The sequence below is a fragment of the Elephantulus edwardii genome, unplaced genomic scaffold (genome assembly GCF_000299155.1).
Source record: "Elephantulus edwardii isolate Elephantulus edwardi_28Jun2011 unplaced genomic scaffold, EleEdw1.0 scaffold00011, whole genome shotgun sequence".
Classification (NCBI taxonomy): Eukaryota; Metazoa; Chordata; class Mammalia; order Macroscelidea; family Macroscelididae; genus Elephantulus; species Elephantulus edwardii.
The window spans coordinates 6,245,284-6,267,338 of record NW_006399761.1 but is presented as its reverse complement, the minus strand read 5'-3'; the positions used below and the strand labels follow the sequence as shown (position 1 = coordinate 6,267,338).

Here is a 22,055-nt window from a genome sequence, read left to right as displayed (position 1 = left end):
CCCCAGGTGCCTGTCGGGGCCTGGGTTTCAGCTGTCCACACCACAGCAGTGGGCAACGAGCTTAAAGCCCCTGATGGCTCTGGGCGCTGACTCTCACCATTGGCTATGGATGAAGTCACAGGCGATTTTCAGCCAGCGCCGGCAAATGAGAATTTTTAGAAGTCCTCATTCATCTAGTTTATCTTCTGCTGTTTATCTTTCTTGTTATGACTGATAGTCTATTTATGTTATAAATTAGGCCCCTAAGTCCACCTCTGGTTTTGCTTTGATGCTCTTTATTGTTTAAGATTTTGGTTTACATTGCATTTTTTAAAAAATATGGCGTGAGGTATGGATCGTGTTTCTTTTTTTTCTACAAATAGTTCTCTTTAACGATTAATGTTGGAAAAACTTTCTTTTCCCCAATTAATGTTTTGTGGCCATTTGTCAAAGACTGACTGCATAAATTACTGAAATTATTTCTGGGTTCTCAATATAGTTCCATTGTTCTGTGTGTCTGTCAGTATACAAGGCGATTCTGACTACCAATGATTATAGTCAAGGCTATGAAATCCCCTCCTTTGTTCTTCTCCTTCAAAGCACTTTGCTTATCTGAGATCTTTTTCTCCTCAACAGCAAGTTAGCAGTTCATTTTCTCCTCCTATGTTAAATCCCCGTGTCCAATAAGAAAGGTATGTACATATGGTCTTCCATTTGTGTAGTTCTCTTTTAGTTTCTTGCAGTAGTGTTTTGTAGTTTTCTTTGTTTCTGTCTTTCTTATCTCTGCTTAGATTTATTCCTAACAATTTTACCTTTATGGCGGCTATTGTTAATGATAGGGTTTTTTTTTCCATTTCTTTCTCTGAGTTCTCTTTGTTGGTATAGCAGAATCCAGCTGGTCTTGTACCCTGCTACTTTGCTGAATCTTTCAATTAGTATTTGCTGAGTCTAGGATTTTTCTACATATAGAATACCATCATCTGTAATTAGAGATCATTACATTCCTTACTTACCTATTCATTCACTTCTATTTTTTATTTTCTTTCTTCTTATTGCATTTTATTTCCCTATCTTGTCTTACTGCCCTGGCTAGAAGTTGCAATGCAATATCGAATAGGAGTTATAATTAAGGTTTATTCTGTCTTTGTCTAGCTCCCTTTCATAAGAGGAATGAGAATGATGTTGACCATTGATTTCATGAATATACTCTTAATTATGTTGAGAAATTTCCTTTATACTCCTATTTTTGGAGTGTTTTCACTGGAAGAAGAAGATTGTACAACAATGAAAGAAACTTTTTAAGGAGAAAAGTGAGCTGGGGGTTGTAGGGAGGAAAATGAATGAATAAATGGAAATCCAAGTTTTCTGTAACCTTTTGTTAAAATATCAATTTTTTTAAAAAAAGAGGAAAATATGATAGCTTTTATATGTTATGTCTGTTCTGTATGGACTAATATGATCATGTGGCTTTTGCCTTTGTGTTGTTTATGTGGTGGATTACATTGATTTTGTACTGTTGAACCAACCTGCATTCCTGGCATGATTCCTACTTGTTACGATGTTTGGGGGGGTTTGTTTTTATTTTAATGTGGTGTTCAATTCTTATCATTAGGATTTTGTTGAGATTTTCATGTCTAGATTTATGATGCAGAGTGCTCTCTAGTTTTCTAGCTGTGTCTTTACCTACTTCGGGTGTCAGAGTTGTGCCTGTGTCATAAAAAATACTCAGGAGTGTTGTTTCAAGTACTGGAATAGTTGAGAAAAATTAGTATCAATGCTTCTCTGAATTTTTCTTAGAATTCTCCAGTGAAGCTACATAGGTTAGGATTTTTGTTTCTTGAGGGTTCTTTTATAATCTCTTCTAGTTCTTTTTTTATTAGAGGTCTGTTCAATAATCTACCTCACCTGTATTAGTTTAGGTATATATTTATGAAAATTTGCCTGTTTCTCCTATGTTTTCAAATTACTGTTCCTCATTATTTTTTATTTCAATTGGTTCTTCTGTGACATAATTTATTTCTTATTCATGTTTTTTCTCTTCATTTTATTTTGTTAAGTTAGCCAGTGGTTTGTCAATTTTAACTGGAAGAACCAACTTCTAGGTTTGTTGATTCTTTGTACTATTTTCTACTTCATTTATTTCTGCTCTAATCATGACTATTTCCTTCTGGAAAATGTGGGCTTGGATTGCTGTTATTTTTTTAATTAGAATTGTTGCATTAAGATATTTTATTCGTTTTTGATGTATGCAAAAAGTGCTATAAAAAGTCCTATGAGCACCACTCTCTTTGAGAGGTTTTAGTGTCTTGTATTTTCATTTTAATTTGCTTCTGAGATTTTTTTTTAATTACTCCTTTCACTTCCTCTGTTACCCAATAGTTTTTAACTATAGTGTCAGTGTATATGTATTTTATTTTTACCCCCTGGTCTTCCTGCTACTGATTTCTAATTTTACAGCACTATGATCTGAGAAAATAGTGTATAGTAACTATCTTGACGTTTTAAAGTTATTTTAAAGTTATCAAAGATTGTTTTGTGACCTGCCATATGGTTGGTTGATTCTGGATAATGTTCTGTGTGCAATGGAGGTGGGGAAGTCCTGCTCTTCCGTCAGATACAGTGTTCCCTGAGTGTTTAGGAGGTCAGGTTGGTTGGTTGTGTGGCTGAGATCTTCTGTATCTTTGTGAAGATTTTTTAGTTGTTCTGTCCTTCATCAAAAGTGATATACTGAAGCTTAGTTCTGTATTTCTTTCTGAATCTGTTAGCGTTTGCTTTGTGTGTTTTGAGGGTCTTTCATACCTAATCTTATGTCTTGTGCTGGTTTTTGGCTTGAAGTTTATTTTACCAGAGAACACAACCTTAATATCTAATTATATGTAGATATTATATAGAGTATACACACACACACACACAATGTATTGTTGTTATGTATTGTTGGGTCAAAATTAACTCATAACGGGCCCTCTGGTGGGTTTTTAGAGGTTGTAAATCTCATAGTAGGAGACTAGTCCCCTTTCTCCTTCTCAGAAACTAGTGGATTCAAACCATTTGTCTTTGGTTTGGCAGCACAAATCTTTATGACCAACCCATCAGAGTTTTCTAGATATATTATCTAGATACATTATGGCCTAGTGGCAAGCAGCTGAGCTGCAATCCCAAATGCACGTGGTTCAAATCCACCAGCTTCTCCGCAGGAGAAGGATGGACAGTCTCCTTCCATGTGATTAACTGTCTCTGAAAACCACTGGAAGGTCAGCTATGGGTCAGTTCTGACTAGATGGTTCACAACAACAATATAAATTTTATATTATATATTAATAATTATAATCATTATGAATTGTAACTTATCGTCTGCATTATATTTCCATTAATATAATTCTAAATATTATTATAATTCTATTCTACACATATTACCTTCTTGTCCTCTTATTGGATTGACTTTTATGATTGTGAATATTGCGTATCAATGTGGCTATGATCAGTGTATCAGTGTATAATGTAACAATTCCATGTGTTATAAAGTCTAACTTATGATGTTTAATAAGCAAATCTGCAAAGATATGTTTAGCTGTATCTGATTAAGGGTAGGTCCTCTTTGGGGTGTGGTCTGCATGGTTTCACGCTTTGTTTCTCTGACAAAAAAGTAGAGAGCTTTTGATCAGCTTTTTATATCTGGCTCACAGGCTCCAGATTTGAATCAATGACTTGCTGTGCTTTGTCAGCCTGGGTTCAGGAGTATCCAAAGCCAGTCATCTACAATCCTGCTTGCCAACAATGACCTTGGACATGGCAACCTCTGAAACTAGTAGCCTCCAAAGACCTGGGCCACTGCCTGACTCCTGGCCACTATAACTCTGCCTCCACAGGTGCCTCTCTCGCAGTCTGGCTTACAGATCTAGGACTTGCCCCCACAAACATATGAGTCATTTCCTTGGAGAAAAAAACAAAGGGGGGAGTGTGTGTACATGTATGTATTGTTGCTGTTCTTTTTTCTAATTGTTGGAGTATATAATAGCTCATAAAGAGTGGCGTCCACTTCCTACACAACAAGCCTCTGGAAACTCAATGAACTTTGAGAAACGATGGCAGTTCTAGAAAGTCTTCAGGTTTTTTGTTCATGGCTCTGAGTCATGCTCAACTCAATGACAATCAACAACAACACAACAGCTCATCAGTTTTGCTTCTCTAGACAACTTAGGCTAGGATAACCACTTAACCATTAAATAACACTCTTTCTTGTGCTTTATGCTGGTGTTTTCCATGATGTCTATTTTATCAGAAATTAATATTGCTACTTCTGCTCATTTTGGTGTTGGTGTTCCCTTCATGTTTTTCTACCCTTTGATTTTTAATTGGTTTTTCTCTTTCTAAGATGATTCTCTTGAAGGCAGCATAGTGATTATCCTGTTTTCTTATCCGTCCTTCCACTTTCTTGATCTTAGCTGGTGCATTTAAATTATTTACATTCAGAGTCATTACTGGTAAACATGGTGCTGTCACTCATTCATGTTTCTTACTGTGCTGTTCAAGGTATTTTTCTATTCTGAGTTCCTTTTGTTATCAGATTTTCTTTCTGTCTTATTCATTTCTGTAGCTTTTGTGTTTACTGTTTTCACAATTTTTCTTTCTTATTTTGGATAAAAGGCTGTTAACTTTCTTCATGGTTACCTTGTAGTTTATTCCTGTCTTTCTGTGCTTAATTATGCTATATAAAATTTATACCTAGACCAAGAAGCTGTTGTCTGAACAGAACAAGAGAACACTGTAGGATTTTAAATCTAGAAAGGTGTATGCTAGGGCTTGTTTCCTTTCTCCATACCTATTCAGTCTAAATGCTGAGCAAATCATTCGAGAAGCTGGGCTTTATGAAGAAGAATGTGGCATAGAGATTGGAGGAAGATTCATCAAAACCTGTGTTATACAAATGTGTTATGGTATGCACTACCATGCTTGCTGAAAGCAAGGAGGACTTGCGGTACTTACTGCAGAAGATCAAGGGCTACAGCATCTCAATATCAAGAAAATAAAAGTCCTCACCACTGGGCCAACAGACAACATCATGATAGATGGAGAAAAGATTGAAATTGTCAATAAATTCTTCTTAGTTGGATCCTTGGTACCAGCACTGAGGACATCAGGAGACATAAAGCACTGCGAAGTCTGCTATCAGGGATCTCAGGTCCTGAAGAGCAATGATGTCACTTTGAATACTAAGGTGTGCCTGATTAAAATCCTGTTTTTTCCAATCACTTGCTATGCATCTGAGAGCTGAACAATGAATAAAGATGAGAGAAGAAAATCAAGGTCTTTGAGTTGTCACCCTGCACAAGAGCACTGAATATCCCAAAGATTGTCAAAAGAACAAACATGGATGTATAACCACCTCAGATTCTAGAACTGAAGATCTCATGTGAAAGAATTAGTGTGAAGCTGTGAAGTCAGAAGAAAGTCCATGCGAGTGGGAAAAACAGGGGAGAATGTCCTCTCACCACCTTTTCCCTCACCTCTTCCTCATCGGCCTCTCTGCTTCTTACTTGATACTGACAAGCTCCTGCCAAGGACCTGGCATTATGAAAAATCGTGAAGGTCTTAGGAAATGAATGAAAGTCATCCATGCTCGCTCTGGACTCAATCTACTCATGAGACTCTAGAAAGTCCTTTTCAATCTCTGATTTCTATTTTCTGAATTTCCGTGTCCAAATATAGTCCCGTCTGTATTTACTGATGTCTTTGATTGTGCTATGGGTTGATAGAGGCATCAGCCCCTCTCTCCTCTAAATACACACAACACAAATCCATCTCTTCCATCTATTCTCATGCACACAAACTTGGGCAAAATGTAGTGCAGAGACACCTTGTGGGCAGTGGCCATGTGGAATAGAAGCAGGTGAGGTGTCTGAGCCTCAGCCACTGCCCAAGTCACATCTCAGCCGATCGTTAGCTTGGACATGCGGCTGCCAGCAACCTCACATGGGAACGCTGAGGACTTGCCAGAGACAGGGAACTACACTGTCAACTGTACCACTGTTCCCTCTTACTGAAACATCTATAGTGACTGCTGAAAAAGTTACACAGGTATTTTCCTTTAAGTCAGTGGCTTTCCAACGCATTGGCTGTGGTCTGTAATAAGAAAGTCATCTTACATAAGGCCAGTCAGCCCGATGAATATGTCTATCACAGTTTTACAAGGTAACAGATGTCAGTGTAGCAGTAGCAGATTCAACAAAGAACAAAACCCCAAACTCAAATTCACTACTGTCAAGTGAGAACCAACCCCTCACTGACCCTCCAACAGGTTTTCAGGAGGCTGTAAAATTCACAGGAGGAGAATGTCCATCTTTCTCCCACTGAACTGCTGGTGGATTCGAATTTCTAAAGAGGCACCACTTTGGGTTTGCAATGTGACTCCTTATGTCACCAGGCTCCCTAAGCAAAGCCTGAGAAGGTGTAAAATCCTAGCTCTCAATGGAGAACACATTGTGCTCAGGGAACTAGATCATAAGCAAATAAAATCTAACAGAGGCAGCTCCTGGGTTATGAATGCAATTCATATGTTCATATACAGTGTATCTTTAAGTTGCATTTGTGAATCATAACAAGTATATACAGTTCTTATTCAACCTTGCTTTAGTGCAAGTCTTTTCAATGATTAAAGTCTGCTCTCAAAGCAGGTAAAGGTGACTGTGCTGAAAAATGTGGTAGGTGTAGAGGTTGGTTGTTTCATGAGAGTAAATTTCCATCACATTAAAGGGCAGGGAGGCATAGTCTGTCAGTCGCACTGTAACCTGGGTACTGCCTGCTAGCTGCAGTAGGTCAGACGGTGGCAAAGCAATAGAGGAAAAGCAAATCGGACCCTGCGGAGGGCAGACTGGAAAGGCCAGACTGAGACGATGACACTGAACACAATCCAATGGGGGACAATTAGTGGTCCATGTGGAAACCCGGGGTGAGGAAAATGAAAACCAGCAAAACCAATGTGCTGGGGAGAGTTCCAGAAAATGTGTGTTCTGGTCTCATTTCTGCCTCAACGAGTTTAGACAGGTAGATTCCCTCTCTGAGCCTGTTTCCTACTGTTCAAGCTTAATGAGGCTTGGTTGACCCTCTTCAAGGTCCTTCTTCTAACCTTTCGGGTCTCTGTATCCTAAGGAGTCTTTCATGTTTTATTGGGGCAGAAGTATATATATGTATATACACATATGTGTGTATGTGCATATGTGTATGTATGTATGACATACAAAGACAGTAGAACAAAATTTCAGAAAACACTAACTGCATACAAAACGCTCTAATAGTTTCCACTTGTTCTATTTCATTGTCTTAAAATGCTGGTTGCAGAAGATGGTGCCGAAAGTGAAAAATTTAAAATATTTTTTAAAGTAAATTATCTTAAAAAAGAAGAGTGGTGTTGCCTCTCTCAAAGTGGAAGCCAAAGAAAAGGCATTAAAGGCCAAGAAGGCAGTCCTGAAGGGCATCCCCAGCCAAAAAAAAACAAACCCCAAGATAATCAGTACATCACCCACTTTCCAGTGGCCTAAAACGCTGAGATTTTAAAGGCAGTCCATATACCCCCAGACGAAACAAGCTTGACCACTCTACCATCATCAAGTTTCCCCTGAGCACTGAGTCAGCCATGAAGAAGATAGAAGATAACAACACACTTGTGTTCATTGTGGATGTCAAGGCCAAGAAGCACCAAATTAAACAAGCTATAAAGAAGCTCTATGACACTGATGTGGTCAAGGTCAACACCTTGATCAGGCCTGATGGAGAGAAAGAGACCTATGTTCTACTTGTTCCTGACTATGATAATACTTTGGATGTTGCCAACAAAATTGGGATTGTCTAAACTGAGTCAAGCTGGCTAATTCTATATACAAATTTTTCTCACCAAAAAATAAAATAAAATGCTGGTTGCATCCCTTGAGTGGATATCACTAAGCACTAATGGTCTTCAGGATTTTTTCATAACACTGACATTTTCTTGGTTTTAGAGCCAGTGTAAGCAAAATCACATCCCCATGCACTTGAGAGAAAAGCTGGCTGAGTCCTGGAGCCTGCCTCTGCCTCCAGCTTCCCAGAAATCCATGTGCCCATCTGAGGCCTGCAGCACCACAGAGGAGGCCAAAGTGCCAGGTGATAGCTCTGACCTCCAAGCCACTCTTCTTTAAGATAATTTACTTTTTAAAACATTTTATAATTTTTTTGTTGTTGTGTCTCTTAGCTCATTGCTTTTGAGTTAGAATCGACTCAGAGCTGGCCCCACGAGTTTTCACAGGCTGTAAAGTGCACAGAAGGGGAGCTCTGGTGGCCTAGTGGCAAGAAGCTGCACTGCAATCCCAGAGACGCACAGTTCAAATCCACCAGATGCTCTGCCGGGGAAGGAGGGACAATCTCCTCCTGTACCAGTCAGATCTGATTTGACGGTACACGCACACATATAAATAATAAAAATAAAAATAAAAAAATTTAAAAGTGCACAGGAAGAGACTGCCCATCTTCGTCGCGTGGAGCTGCTGGTGGATTTGAACCGCTGGGAAGACACCACCGTTGGATCAGCAGTACAAGTCTCTATCAACTATACCAGCAGACCGCCCTTATTTTTTTATTACAGATTCATAAAATTCCTGCAGAGACTGTCAGGGAATCCTCATATACCCCAGACCCAGTTTACCCTATTAGCATTTTCTATTCATATGGCATATGTCACAATTAATATTGAGAAACTATTATTCAGTAAAGGCAATATTTTATTCCAATCTCTACATCCTCCCCTAACCCCTAGGGTCCATTTTCTGCCCCAAGATCCCAACCAGGATGTCACCTTCTATTTAATAGCCTTCCTTTCTTGGGTTGACAGCAATTTTCTGAGAATTTCCTTGCTTTTGATGGCCTTAACGGTTTAGGGGATTGCTAGTCGGGTATTTTGTAAATGTCCCTCCATTGGGAAATGTCTGAGGCTTCTCTCCTGATTAGGCTGAGGCTATTAACTAGCTAACCACACTGGGACCAAGGTTTCTTATCTATGTGCCGGACATGGCAATGAGCATTTAAATCCTTACATAAACACGGAATGGCTCATCAAGCACCAGGGCTTCGTTTACCCTTGATAGATGGGTGCTGGGAGGTGAAGGTGCAGGTAACGCTAGACCAACAGCACAGCCTCGCTCCACTTGGTTCTTAGACTCTAAAATGTTAGAAAGAGGGAGACACTGAAGACTTCAGTTAGTTATCTCAGTAATAAATGTCACAGGAAGAAGGCCGTGAGCTCTCAAACTCTCCTGCATTCATTTCTTTCCTGCTTCTAAACCCCTTCTCTCCTTCCTTCAGCAAACTGTATGGAAATGGATTTGAAGAAATACAAAGTCATGCGTTCAATGGGACGAAGCTGATTTCACTGTAAGTACGTGCTTCTATGCCTCGTGAATAATAATGAGCCATTACTCTAGTTACCAGATGACACTCAGTCTTCAGCAGCTAACTCAGGGCACAAATAAACTTTCAAGTGGTTAGTCCCCGGTGACTAGCCAAGTTACTAGGCAACAGGCTTGGCTGAAAATCCCAGAGCACCTTGATTTCAAAGACAGATGCGTCTGGATACATTGAAGTTGACAGTTTGCTGAAATATTCAGCACCTTCCTTTTTGCCTCTTCTGTTTCAGAGCCTTCCTCTGTAACCCCCTCACTCAGGTTGATGGCGTTTTAGAGGTAGCAAGGTTTCCACAAAAGTCGTCTCCCTGGCCCCACAGGAGAGCGAGCCAGTGACACCACTTCTCAGCCGAATCAGCCACCACTCCACGCGGAGTGCCATCGCTGTTCTTATGGGAGGAGCAAAAGCCTCGAGCCCACTTTCCACAGTAGTGGGAGATGTCACCCTCTTTCCACAAGGGTGGGAGATGTCCCCCACTTTCCACAGGGATGGCAGATGTCCCCCGTTAGCAGTCCTTAAGGGGGTGAGTGGAGGTGCCGCCTGCCTCCTCCTGTGTTCCTTCTTTGAAAGCAGTGACACGTTCACAAAGTTAGCCAGAGCTGAACCTTTTTAAGTGCAGGGTGAAGTGGCGAGCACTCTACAGCTGTGCCTAATAAAACGTCAGCACACCCGGAAAGTGTAATTAAAGACTACAAGGGGGCTGCTTTTATACCAAGGAGGTCATCTTACCCTGCTGAGTTAGTGTGTCTTAAACTTAAGGATGCGTAAGGATCACCTGGGTAGCAGGAAAGCATTACCAGAAGAGAGTTCAAACGCTGCAAGCTGGGACTTAGGTTACTGTTGCGGGCCAAGGCCCTGAAGATCTGAACCTTGCCTTATCCTGCGCCATGATCCGATCTGTCATGCCCAAGCCCAGGATTGCCGTCACCATTTCAGTCCACCTTCCTGAGGATCTGTCCCTCTTCCACGGCCTCTATTTTTCTCTGAATAAAGTCGTTTTCTAAGGACTGGCCCATCCTATCAGGACTAAAGCATGTCCAGAGTGAGACAAAGTTACACCATTCTTGCCTTTGAATAGCATCTTGATTGCACTTCTGCCATGACATGTTTGGTTTTGGGCAGTCCATGAGGTATTCTATTCAATACTCTTCACTAACACTACAATTCAAAGGCATCAATTCATCTCCAATCTTCATTATTCACTGCTTAACTTCAGCGTGTTTACAAAGAAATGGAAAACACCTTCTATTAGATCAGATGCACCTTAATCTTTACACTGATACCCTTGCTCTTCAGAACTTAAAAAGAGGTCCTTTACAGCAGATTTTCCCACTGAGATTCAGCTTTTGATCTCTGGCTGCTGCTATCATGTAGCGTATACTGATTGTGAATCCAAGTCAAATGCCTTCACTGACAACTTCAGTCTTTTCTCCATTTATCCTGATGCTGCCTACTGGTCCGGTGTTGGGGATTTTTGCTTTCTTGATGTTGAGATATTATTCATCTTGTAGGTTTTAAGTTTTTATCTTATTCGCTAAGTGCTTCAAGTCCCCCTCACTTTCTGCAAGCTAGGTCGTGTCATCTGCATAACACAGGTTGTAGATGAGTCTTCCTCCAGTCCTAATGCCACATTTTTTTTTTCATGAAGTCCAGGTTTCAAATTATCTCCTCAGCCTACAGGTTGAATAGATATGCAGAAAGAATATAACTCTAATGATTATGCTTTCTGATTTTAAAACATGCAGTTTGAATGTCTTCATGGTACATACACTTGTTTTGCATGAGCACAATTAAGTGCTCTGGGATTCCCATTCTTTTCAACGTTAGCTGTAATTTATTATCCATACAGTTAGATGCCTTTGTATAATAAAAAAAAACACAAGTAAACCTCTTTCTGGTATTCTCTGATATCTATCAAGATCCATCTCTTATCAGCATGATATACCTTGTTCCGTGACCTCTTCTGAATTCAGCCTGAATCTCTGGCAACTTTATTGATATAACAATCTTGATCAAAATTTTTCTTACATGTGATATTAATTATATGGTTCAGTAATTTCTGTGCTTTTTTGGATTCCCTCTATTTTGAAAGGCAAAAACCATGGATATCTTTTAAGTCTCTTGGCCAGGTAGCTGTCTTCTCAATTTCATGGCATAGACTAATGAACACATACAGAACTACATCTCTTTGGCAAAAACACCTGGATTGGTATTCCATTAATTCATGGGACTCTCTTTTTAAAAAAATGCCTTTATCTTGAACATCTGCTTTCAGCACTATTGGTTCTTGATCTTACATTTCCTGAAATGGTTCAATGTCAAACACTTCTTTCTGGCAGAGTGACTCTATGTGTAACCTCCCATCCTCTTCTGATGCTTCCTGCATCATTCAATATTTCGCCTATAGAATCCTTCTGTATAGCAACTTGACAGAGATAGTCCTCTGGGATTTCAGAGGTAAAGGCAAGAGAAGTTAGATGTACTCTCACAAGAGAGGTAGATTTTGGCCAGATTTACACTGTCATGTTCTTGTTATTGTTTACCGTAGAGTTGGAACTACTATTACCTGTCACGGAGAGGAGGAAACCTCTCTCTACGGGGCAGAGGGCAGCAAGAATGGCCCAGAGGAGGAACCAGGGGGTGTGTTCAAGGAACAATAAAAATATCTTTCAGAAAGCTCTAGATGTGAGTTAAAGATAAGACAGGAAGGACTTTAAATGGCAAAGTAAAGATTTTTTTTAATTCTTTCTTTGCAGAAAATGGGAATCCACTGAAAGTTCTGGGGTGGGGAAAGAAATTGCAGAGTGATGCTTAAAACCCATCACTGTAAAGTATACCTGTGCATAAGGTGTTCAACACTGTCATCTGTATAAAGACAGACTGCCGTATCTTCCTCCAAAAGAACCACTGGTGGACTCAAACCCTCAACTTCTCAGTTAACAGATGAGAACATAACTATGGTATTATTAGGGCTCTATAATGCAGTATTTGAAGAAAAGTAGCTTTATTTGCTCAGAGTGGACTTGAAGCATTCACTGATGAAAATCAGATACTGCAGCTTTCAGTATGGTTTATACTTCAACATTAAAGCAAAAAGCTTTACAACTGGACCAACAGGCAATATCATTGTAAACTGAAAAAAAATATTGAAGCTGTCAAAGTTCTCATTTTACTTGAGTCTACAGTCAACACTAATGGAAGCAACAGATTAGAAATGAAACATTTTGGACTGGGCAAATCTGCGGCAGATCTCTCAAAAGTGTTAGAAAGCACAGACGTCACTTTTGAGAACTGAGGTACACCTGGCCCACACTGTAGTATTTTGTCTGTATACATATAAAAACTGCAGGAAGCTGCACTGCAATCCCAGAGGTATGTGGTTGAAATCCACGGTTCAAATCCACCAGATGCTCTGCTAGAGAAGAAGGGTCAATCTCCTCCTGTACCAGTCAGATCCTATTTGATGGTACGAAATAAAAACTAAAAAAAAAAAACTAAACTGGGCAGAGACTAAGGAAGACTGATGCCTTTGAATTGTGAACTTGGTGACATGGGTTGTCAAAAGGACAAAGAAATCTGTCTTGGAGAATAACAGTCAAAAAGGTCCCTGGGGGTGAAGATGGCATGACTTCATCTTACATAATTCGAGTATGTTATTATCAGAAAGGGCTCATTCTGTGGAGAAAGATAGCAGAGTAAAGTGGGGAGGAAAAAGAGTCTCTCCAAGGTGGCTCAACACAGTGGCTGCTCCAGTGGACTCAAACACAGCACATCTCTGAGGAGGAAGCAGGGAACCAGTGCTCTGTTCTATTGAACACAGGGTCACCAGGAGTCAGAACTGACTTAATATCACCAAACAACAACCTGTTAGCAAGAACAGAGGCCAGAGGCACACCAGGCCATGTTCCAATGGGCAGCACGGAGCCATGAGATTACAGTGGAAGTCACCTCCATTAGATGCACAGTTGAAAAACAGGAGGAATGGATGTCAAATTGACAGAACACAGGACATTCTCAGAGAGTGATAAGAGAGAAAAAGGAGTGAGGTATATATTGTAGACATTTCGAGCACAGCTGGTGGGGAAAGTAGCATTGTTATTTACTGATGTCAAGAGGTAACCAGAGCATATCTGGGTAAGAATGGAAGTAACAGAAGCAAAGCTGTAAGACTCAAGAGGCCCATTACTGTCCTGGGCCTCCCTTCCTCGTCTTTAAAATGAGGGGTCTAGAAGAGGTAACTCTATGCCCCTAAAGTGGAACTACCTTTGTAGAATGCCATCTGGGGTGCCAGTGATAACCCAGGTCTGGATGCACAGCTGGTGATAGCTATGTCCAGAGCTAGGAGGACCTAGAACAGGCTAAGGTTAAGGACAGAGACTTGAGAATCATCTGCAAAGAACAAAGGCTGAAGTCCTTTTGGATGTGATCACCTGAATGAGGAGAGAAACAACAATAAAGTTGGTGGGAAACAAGCAATGAGGAAAATCCTGAGTAAAGGCAGTGTCGGGAGGACAGCCCCTGTGCATCTTAGGAAAGGCAGGAAACCATGGCTTCAGGGAGGAGGCCAGGGTCGGCGGTGTCTTAGCCGCTGCAACGTGGGTACAGATGCAGGGAGAAAAAAATTCTGCGTGCTCACCTTCACGACCCGTGTTACATTATTGTGGGAAAGAGGAAATCAAGAACATAAGTCAGTTGGTAAAAAAACACAGATTGCACTCAACAAATAGTACTAAAATGCCTCCAACATGTTGGGCACTGAGTCTGCATTTTGAAAGTGAACACAGCTTCTGCCTTCAAAAAGCTTCCTTTCTCACGGAAGGAAAGTACAAAACAGCAACTAGCTAGGTAAGGAGACGTTCTGCAAGTAGTGATATACAGTACAAAAGAGAACAGAGTTGGCCTCCCTGAGAAAAGCACTAAGGGATGGCCTCACTAAAGGCCTGGGATTTATGCTGAACCTCAAAGTTGGCAGGTAGTTGACTAAGGTAGGAGTGATGAGAAGGGCATTGTATACAGAAGGAGTGATGCTGTACAAAGGTCCTGGGGTGAGAAAGAGAAGCTGACAGAGCTCAAGAGGAGGCAAGTACAGTAGAACTTTGCCAACGAGAGGAAGATGGTGAGAGACAAATACGTAGGTGGTGGATCTTCTTTCAGGGCCATTGTACTCATGATAGAAAGCCAAAACCGTTGCCACAGCGTAAATTCTGACTCACAGTAATCCTGTATGACAAAGGAAGTCAGCCCCCGAGGGTCCCCAAGGCTGTATTGGAAGCATTTTTCTCTCATGGTGCCGCTGGTCAATCTGAATGCGCTGAGCTCTTGGTTAACAGAAGAGTGTTTTATCACAGCATCACCAGGGCTCCTTTTGAGGATGCCCCTACCCAGTGTCAAGGAGTTGCACCGGCAACCTAAATGCATGTGGTTTAAATCCACCAGCTGCTATGCAGGAGAAGGATGGGCAATCTCCTCCCCGTGCAAGTCACGGCCTCTGAAAACTTGCTGGAAAGTCAGCTGTGAGTTGGTTCTGGCTCTATGTCACAAAACATAGTATGGGGTTTGAGGGAGGGGTGAGTGAAGGAAATGGGGAAGATCCGGGGCAATGGTGAGCATAGTTCAATATTTACTAATTTTATAAAGTATAATGAGTGGGCATGATTGTATGAAACACAATGTGAATGAAGAATAGTATGAAACACAATGTATACACTGTGTAAGCAAACAAATATGAAATAAAAATTTCTATTTCTTTAAAAAAAGCCCAAAGCATAGTTGGGTTGTGAGAATTCTGTTGTAAGTTGGGAAGGCAAAGAACAGAAGTAGAATTCAAGATTGTCAAACAGAAACGTTAAACTCATGCAGTCTAGTCTAGTGCGTCTTCCTCACCCCGGGCAGAACAGTGACACAGAAGCCCAGCAAAATTCTCAAGCACCCTCCTTGTTAACTGGGAGGGGGGAAAGAAATTAGGTGCTTCTGGTCTCACTCGGCACCCTCCAAGAGCCCAGGAGTCAGTTCTCACCAAGCCAGAGCCTCCCAGCCTGGAAAGCTTCAAGTGCAGTTTGGGACTTCTCCCAGAGAGCATCAGAAGTCCACCTACCTGTGATGCTCACCAGAGGGCCACCTCACCTGGGAGAGTCCCCAGGAAGGGAAAGTATGTGGATTGTAATTACTTTTTTCCACCAAGTTACACCTGCAAAGTCATCTGCCTACAGAAAGATCAGAGTTTTAATAAAACACATGAAACGTTCTGTCATGCAATTTGAACAATTAATTTGGCCTGGCTGTCACAAGGATTATGTGCCCGATGAGGCTGGCTTTGACGGTTTATGGCCATAACTAAACACAATGGAAACAGACCGAAGCAAGAAGAAGAGCCATAGAGATTTGAAGAGGAAAATTTCTTTTGATTCTGATTTTAAACAGCAATTGACTCTGACAACCTCATCTCTTTGAAAATGGAAACAGACCCAGGGGATGGGGCACTGTGAGGTTGACGGCTGCATGCTGATGAAAGGTCTGAGGTTTTTCCAGGAAAACACTTAGTGGAAACATGTGGAAAACAGCCACCCAGGGAGTGAGATGCAGGCGCCTCGGCAGGTCTCAGATGGCGGGTGTGATTTGGAGACAAGCAGAAGGACGGTGAAGATGATGTGAAGTAATGAGAGGAAGGCAGGTGATTACTCAGCATCTTGCCAGGGGTGAGGCGGTGGCTGTTTTTTCAACGGCTTGATGTTCCATGTCACTGGTACAGAAAGACCACGCTCCCTGCTGGAAAGCATCACCAAAATAGTGAGCGTACACCAAGCTCAGGATCCAGAGTTTTAAGAACAGAGTGTTCAAAGTCAGGCTTGGGCCCGGGGACACCTCTCCTAACTCTGTTGTCTACCTGGAGCAGGATCTTGGCATGGAAATACCAGCATCAGGACCCACTCGTGGTCCACTGAGAGCTCTCCACTCCAAGGAGGCTACCAGCAGGACCAGGCTGAGCAGGAAACTTGAGCTGATGTGGACAAAAAGGAAGAGAAACACTATGGTTGCCACTACTGTGGGTGTTTTTGGATTTCACCATAGCCTTGAAAATAGTGGTCTTCAACCTTTAGTTTCCCCTACACACACACACACACACACACACACACACACACACACACACAGAGAGAGAGAGAGAGAGCCCTGGTGAGGATCACAGAAAACACAGACAGCAGGACACCCAGTGTACAGTGCTACTCAAGTTACTCAAGCTACTGAAGACAGGTTTGGAAGCAGGAGTGGCATCCACTTCCCAAACAATATGCCTCGGGAAACTCTACGAACTTTGAGAAACGACGATAGTTACAGAAAGGCTTCAGGTCTTTTGTTTATAGATTCACTGTGAGTCGTGCTCAACTTGACAGCAATCAACAACAACAACAACAATACTCAAGCTGTACGCATCTCCTCCTCCTCATCTACTGAGAAATGTATGTTTAAAGCAAAAGAATGCTAGTAGCATTATGAAAGGGATAGCATTGAACAGACACTTTTCGTTCTCGTTTAAGTATTTACAAATCTAGGCATATCTTTCCTAATAATTCAAACAAAACTCTGCAGACTGTACAAAGTCAGTATGTCTGAGAGCCACTGCTACAGAACAGGAAACCCTTTGGACTCTGGTCAACCCAAGCAGCATGCAGTCCTAGCTCTACCATTTGTTTCTCAGTGTCTGCCCCACCTACAGGACTTTATCTCGCCTTCAAGCTCCTGACTGCCTGTAGCTTCAGCCTTGCACACTGAGGTGCACACCACACACTGAGTGGCATCACTCTTGGAGTTTCTCGGTCAAAAACCTAGACCAGAATCCAGAAACCGAAATTCCAGCGGAGCCAGGAGCTTCCTTTGCCTGACAGAGTTTCCTCTCAATTTGTGGCTTAGTGCAGGTTTTCCGGGTTCAGAACTTGACCTGTTGCATGGGCCGGAGGTTGTTCATTTTAGCTGCTCATTAGAACCATCTGGAGACACAGTCAATCCAGACTCTCTGGGAGTGAACCCCGAACACTTGATCTTTGTCAAGACAGTTCCTCAGATGGTTCCAATGTAGCACCAGCACGGCTGAAGACCACTGGTTTAGGTGAGCCTATACCAAGGACGACTGAAACCCCCACAGAGAGAACACCATTCCGGGAAACCTAGGGGAAATTAATTCTCTTCATGGCAAGCAGTGGAATCTTTCAGGGTGACAGAGGCCTTTTGGAATGACCTCACCGTGGTGGAGACCTGAGAGCCAATATATCTATTTCCAGGAGATCAGGATAATGAATGTGGAAAAGGGGAGGCCACAGAGATAATTAGCTGTCCCGGCTGCAGCCTCCGACTCCACCTGCATCGTACACCGCCCACTGTGTCGGTGGTGCGGCCTGCTTTGGAGAGGCAGCTCATGGTCCAGGAGGAAGGCAAGACCACATCAGGACCTGACTCTGGGGAAACTTCTGGAAGAAGACAGAGCATTCAGGGAAGATGAAGGGAAAGGAACAGCAATAAAGATAGAGGTAAAAACTGAAGTCAATGGTCAAGAACAAATTTTGTGACCAGGCGAGAGGTGGGATGGTCCTCTACTCATGAAGGGTTTGAAGGGGCATTTCATTTGTTAGATGGAACATGGGGACTTTGGAGTAACACTTCCTTTGTTCCAGGAGAGGAAGGGATGAGTCCTTCAAGTTGTAGGACCAGGGATCCCACTGACAAGAGGTGGAAAACTGCAGAGAAAACGTGATGACAAACCCACGACTAACTACACAATTTGGCCAAGGACTGTTGTGTCTCTGCTTCAGCCTTACAGCCTTACTTCAGGGTATCCTGCAAGGCGACCCAGAGTGTGTGTTCCGAGATGTGACTGCTTACACTACCGGCCGTGGACACTGTACTAAGGAAGCTGTCCTTCCCCGCAGGGAGCTGAAGGGAAACGTGCGCCTACGGAAGATGCATGATGCAGCCTTTCAAGGGGCAGCCGGGCCCAACAGCTTGTGAGTACAATGGGGCCTTATGTGCCCTACGTGTCCAGCAGACCTGCTTGGGGGCCCCCTCCACTCTCCATCCAGGCCAGTGTACGTGGGACTGGCCTCTGCATCCAAAAATGCTGAGGATGGAGGGCAGCCCGGGCTGTTGGCAGAGAAGGTCAACCCATATGTCAATGCCCTTAGGAGCCCACAGCCAGTGAGCTGACTGTCCTCTGGCACTTGACTGGATGAGGACGTGAGCGCAGAGGGAGGTGACCTCAGTTAGTGAGGATTTGGTGGAAGGACATGCGGGACAATTAGTTTGAACAGGACACAGAAATGCTAGCCTTCTGACAAAGCCTTTGGGACCCTGAAACATCCACTAGAAACCACAGACAGCCATCGTGGCACGTAACAGGGCCCAGGTGTGCCGTGTGCGGTGTGTGCGCGCGCGCGCACACACACACACACACACACATCCATCACTCGGTACACTGTTGCTCATTCAACACACAGCAACTGAGAATGGTGTATTTGAGGAACTGTAAGGAGGCCAGCATGGTGGGTGAAAAACAAGGCGAGACAGACTCTCAGGACAGAGGTGTTAAAACCAGGTCATGTGAGACTCTGGGGAGCCCTGTAAGGCCCTTGTCTTTCCTCTGAGTGGAGACGGAGGGTTCTGCAGAAGAAGGCCATGACTGACTCCCTTCTTTTCTTGCTATCCTAGCCCCATGAGACTGCCACACAAATCTGATCACTTTCTTCTTCGCACCTCCATCAACCCAGCAATCTGTGCACCACCTGACTCCTCCCTGCTCTCAGCTCTCTGCCCCACCACTACTGATTCACAAATATGTCTACTTAGCTCCCACCACCAACAGCTTCTGAGTTATCAACTTAGTCTCAACAACAACAAAAAAGTTTTAAAAACCCAACTCATTATGTTGGAGCCAGGGCATAGCAGACCCTCCAGCAGGTTTTCAGAGTCTGTAAATCCCACAGAGCAGATGGCCCACAACTCCCATTCCTGACTGGCTCCCTCATTCTTGCCAGCATCAACTCCTGATGCTGCCTACCTCCCAACTCCTTTCACGAGAACCCCGGGACCAGACCTATATTCCTTACTTCCCACGCAGCTGTTACTCCTCCTCCAAGAAAGGAAGTGTCTCTAAAAGTGTCCTCTCAGTCCACACCAACAAACTATTTCCCTCACTGGTCTGTCACTGAGATTCAAAACTTAATACTAGAGATTCCTCTCTTTGTAATGAGGTTCTGCCATTTCTACAATTCTTCCATGATATTCTCCCTGTTCAGATGTGGAGCTCTGGTGGCCCGGTGGGTAATGAGCTTTGCTGCTAACTAAACAACAGTGGTTTGAATCCACCAGCTGCTCCTTGGGAGAAAGATGGGCGGTCCTCTTCCACATGATTTGCAGTCTCTGAACGCCTGCTGGAAGGTCAATGCCACAGCAATGAGTCGGTTTTTAGAGACCAGTTTTGGGTTTTGGCTTTTTTCTGTTCAAGTTTAAAAATCACAAAGAAAAATCAAGGGCTTCAAAGAGTCTTCCAAATATCTACCAAGCAGTGAGAACACTGAACGCCCACGGGGCCCAGGCCACAGAAGCGGCCAAAGTCTGGGGCTCTGAAGTGGGGGCATTAAATCAAATCCTCCTGCCTTGATTATCCCACCAAGAACCGACATGATCTTCACTCCATGGTGCCAAGTTCACACATCCATTAACTACCCACCGATTCCCTCTGTATGGTAGGTACTGAGTACTGAGGCAGACGGCTGGGGGCAGGGGGGAAGGGGGGCTCTGCTGCTGAAGAAGTTTCAGGGCACTAGCAGCAGCCATGAGAAGATGGACAGAGTTTTTAAATGTCCCACTGACTCTTCCTGACGTTTAACCGAGCTGGCCTCTTCTGAGGCATGCCTCGAGTCTGGTGATACCAAAGTTTTCAGGACTTCAATGACGAAGCCTGGCTTCTCCATACAGCCCTGATAGCTGGTCAAGCATGTGCTGGTTTGGGGCAGATGACTCCAGCTTGCCTTTAGAGAGTGTGCATTCTACTTCCCAGGCAGATGGTGGCAAATGCCACCCAGCCCAGCAGACTGTGATCGCCTGGCCAGCCTGTGTCCCCTGACATCTCCCTGGCTGGGCTGGCTCAAAGACCGGGGCATCAGAAGCCCTGAATATTTCCCCCCGATTTGTTATGTGCCAGTGATAGCTGACACTCCAGCAGGTTTTGGGAGGCTATAAGCCACTTGGGAAGAGACTGCTCATCTTTCTCCCTCAGAGTAGTTGATGGATTTGAACCACGTGCATTTGGGTTGGCAGCGCAATTCCTTACTACTAAGCCACCAAGCTGCTATCACTATATATGCCCACAGCTGGGAAAAGAGAAAGGGAGGTTCAAAAGGAAAGGGGAGAGAAAGATAATGTTAACAAATAAATAGCAGGTTCCAGAAGGGATACTTTACCTTGAAACAAATGGGAAAGAAACGTAAGAAACATGGGATAGTGTTTATGCATTCAAATCGTCCTTTGAGCAATGGAAAGGGAGTTAGGTGGGAAAAAATAGGAGGATCTCTCACAGTCAAGAGCAATACTACCACTGTGGGACAGTTAATTCTGCAAATCAAATATGTAAGATACATAAAGAGCCTTTCCCCTCTCTATTCAGGGACATTTCTTCCACCCAACTGCAGGCCCTGCCTAGCTATGGACTGGGGTCCATCCAGACACTAATTGCCATGTCATCCTATTCTCTGAAAAAACTACCACCGAGAGAAAAATTTACCAATCTCCTGGATGCTACGCTAACTTACCCCAGCCACTGCTGTGCTTTTCTGAACTTCCCAGTAAAAGAGTAAGTAAAAAAACCCACACGGTAAGACCTACCAAGCTGTGTCAGAAATTCACAGATTGACCGACTGATGAGGGCCCCTGCCCCTTTGGCCCCTGCCTTCCCGGCCAGCCCCATAGCCACAGGGCCGCTTTCTGATAGACAAGAAGAAAATGAAGCGCCTGGCTCCCTTCTGGACACTGCTGCCAAAGAGTCAATTCGCCCTGCAGCCAGAGGGCCTGGGAGCCAACCCGGGCTAATTGAATTATAGCCTACTTTAGCAATGGCACAATGGAGAACAAAATTGGCATTGCAAAGATCAATCAGCACTAATCCCTACCGAGCAAAACCATTTTTAAACACACACAGGAGTGAGCTCTGGAGGCTAACATCATCCACTTTCATTTTAAAGAGACACAAACCACTGCAGAAATTTGGGAATTTTTTGGTAAGCTGTTTTCTCTTTTAGGTGATGGGCGTTTCAGAACACAGCCCAGCTCCCCCAGGACTGTATCTGCATGAAAGGGTATGAGGTCCTGGATGGCTTGTCCCCACTGGAGGCCACTGCACTGATTTGCTCCAATCCAGAATGAAACGGTGGGGTGCCAGGGTCTCCCTTCTCCCTTATAATGCTGTTTATCTAGACTTTTTTTTTTTCCTTCACCAAGGTGCACAGTAAGAAATAACCTTTGTTACATTGCAACCTAGCATTTAACGGAAATAGAACACATACTTTACTTTTAGGTGCTGTGCTCTGGTATTATCTTGTCTATTTTACTGTTTTCTTGCACTGTTTGTTTTTTGGGTTTTGTGGGTTGTTTTCATTTTTTATTTTTTT

The 22,055-nt window shown here is 43.1% G+C and overlaps 1 protein-coding gene across 1 annotated transcript in view; it reads left to right on the top strand.

Moving 5' to 3' along the window:
* LHCGR (luteinizing hormone/choriogonadotropin receptor) overlaps positions 1-22,055 on the top strand; it is a 122,204-nt gene that overhangs the window by 79,268 nt on the left and 20,881 nt on the right. The window contains 3 exon segments of the mRNA XM_006881014.1: positions 9,307-9,375; positions 18,324-18,398; positions 21,056-21,241. Coding sequence (XP_006881076.1) covers positions 9,307-9,375; positions 18,324-18,398; positions 21,056-21,241 — 330 coding nt within the window.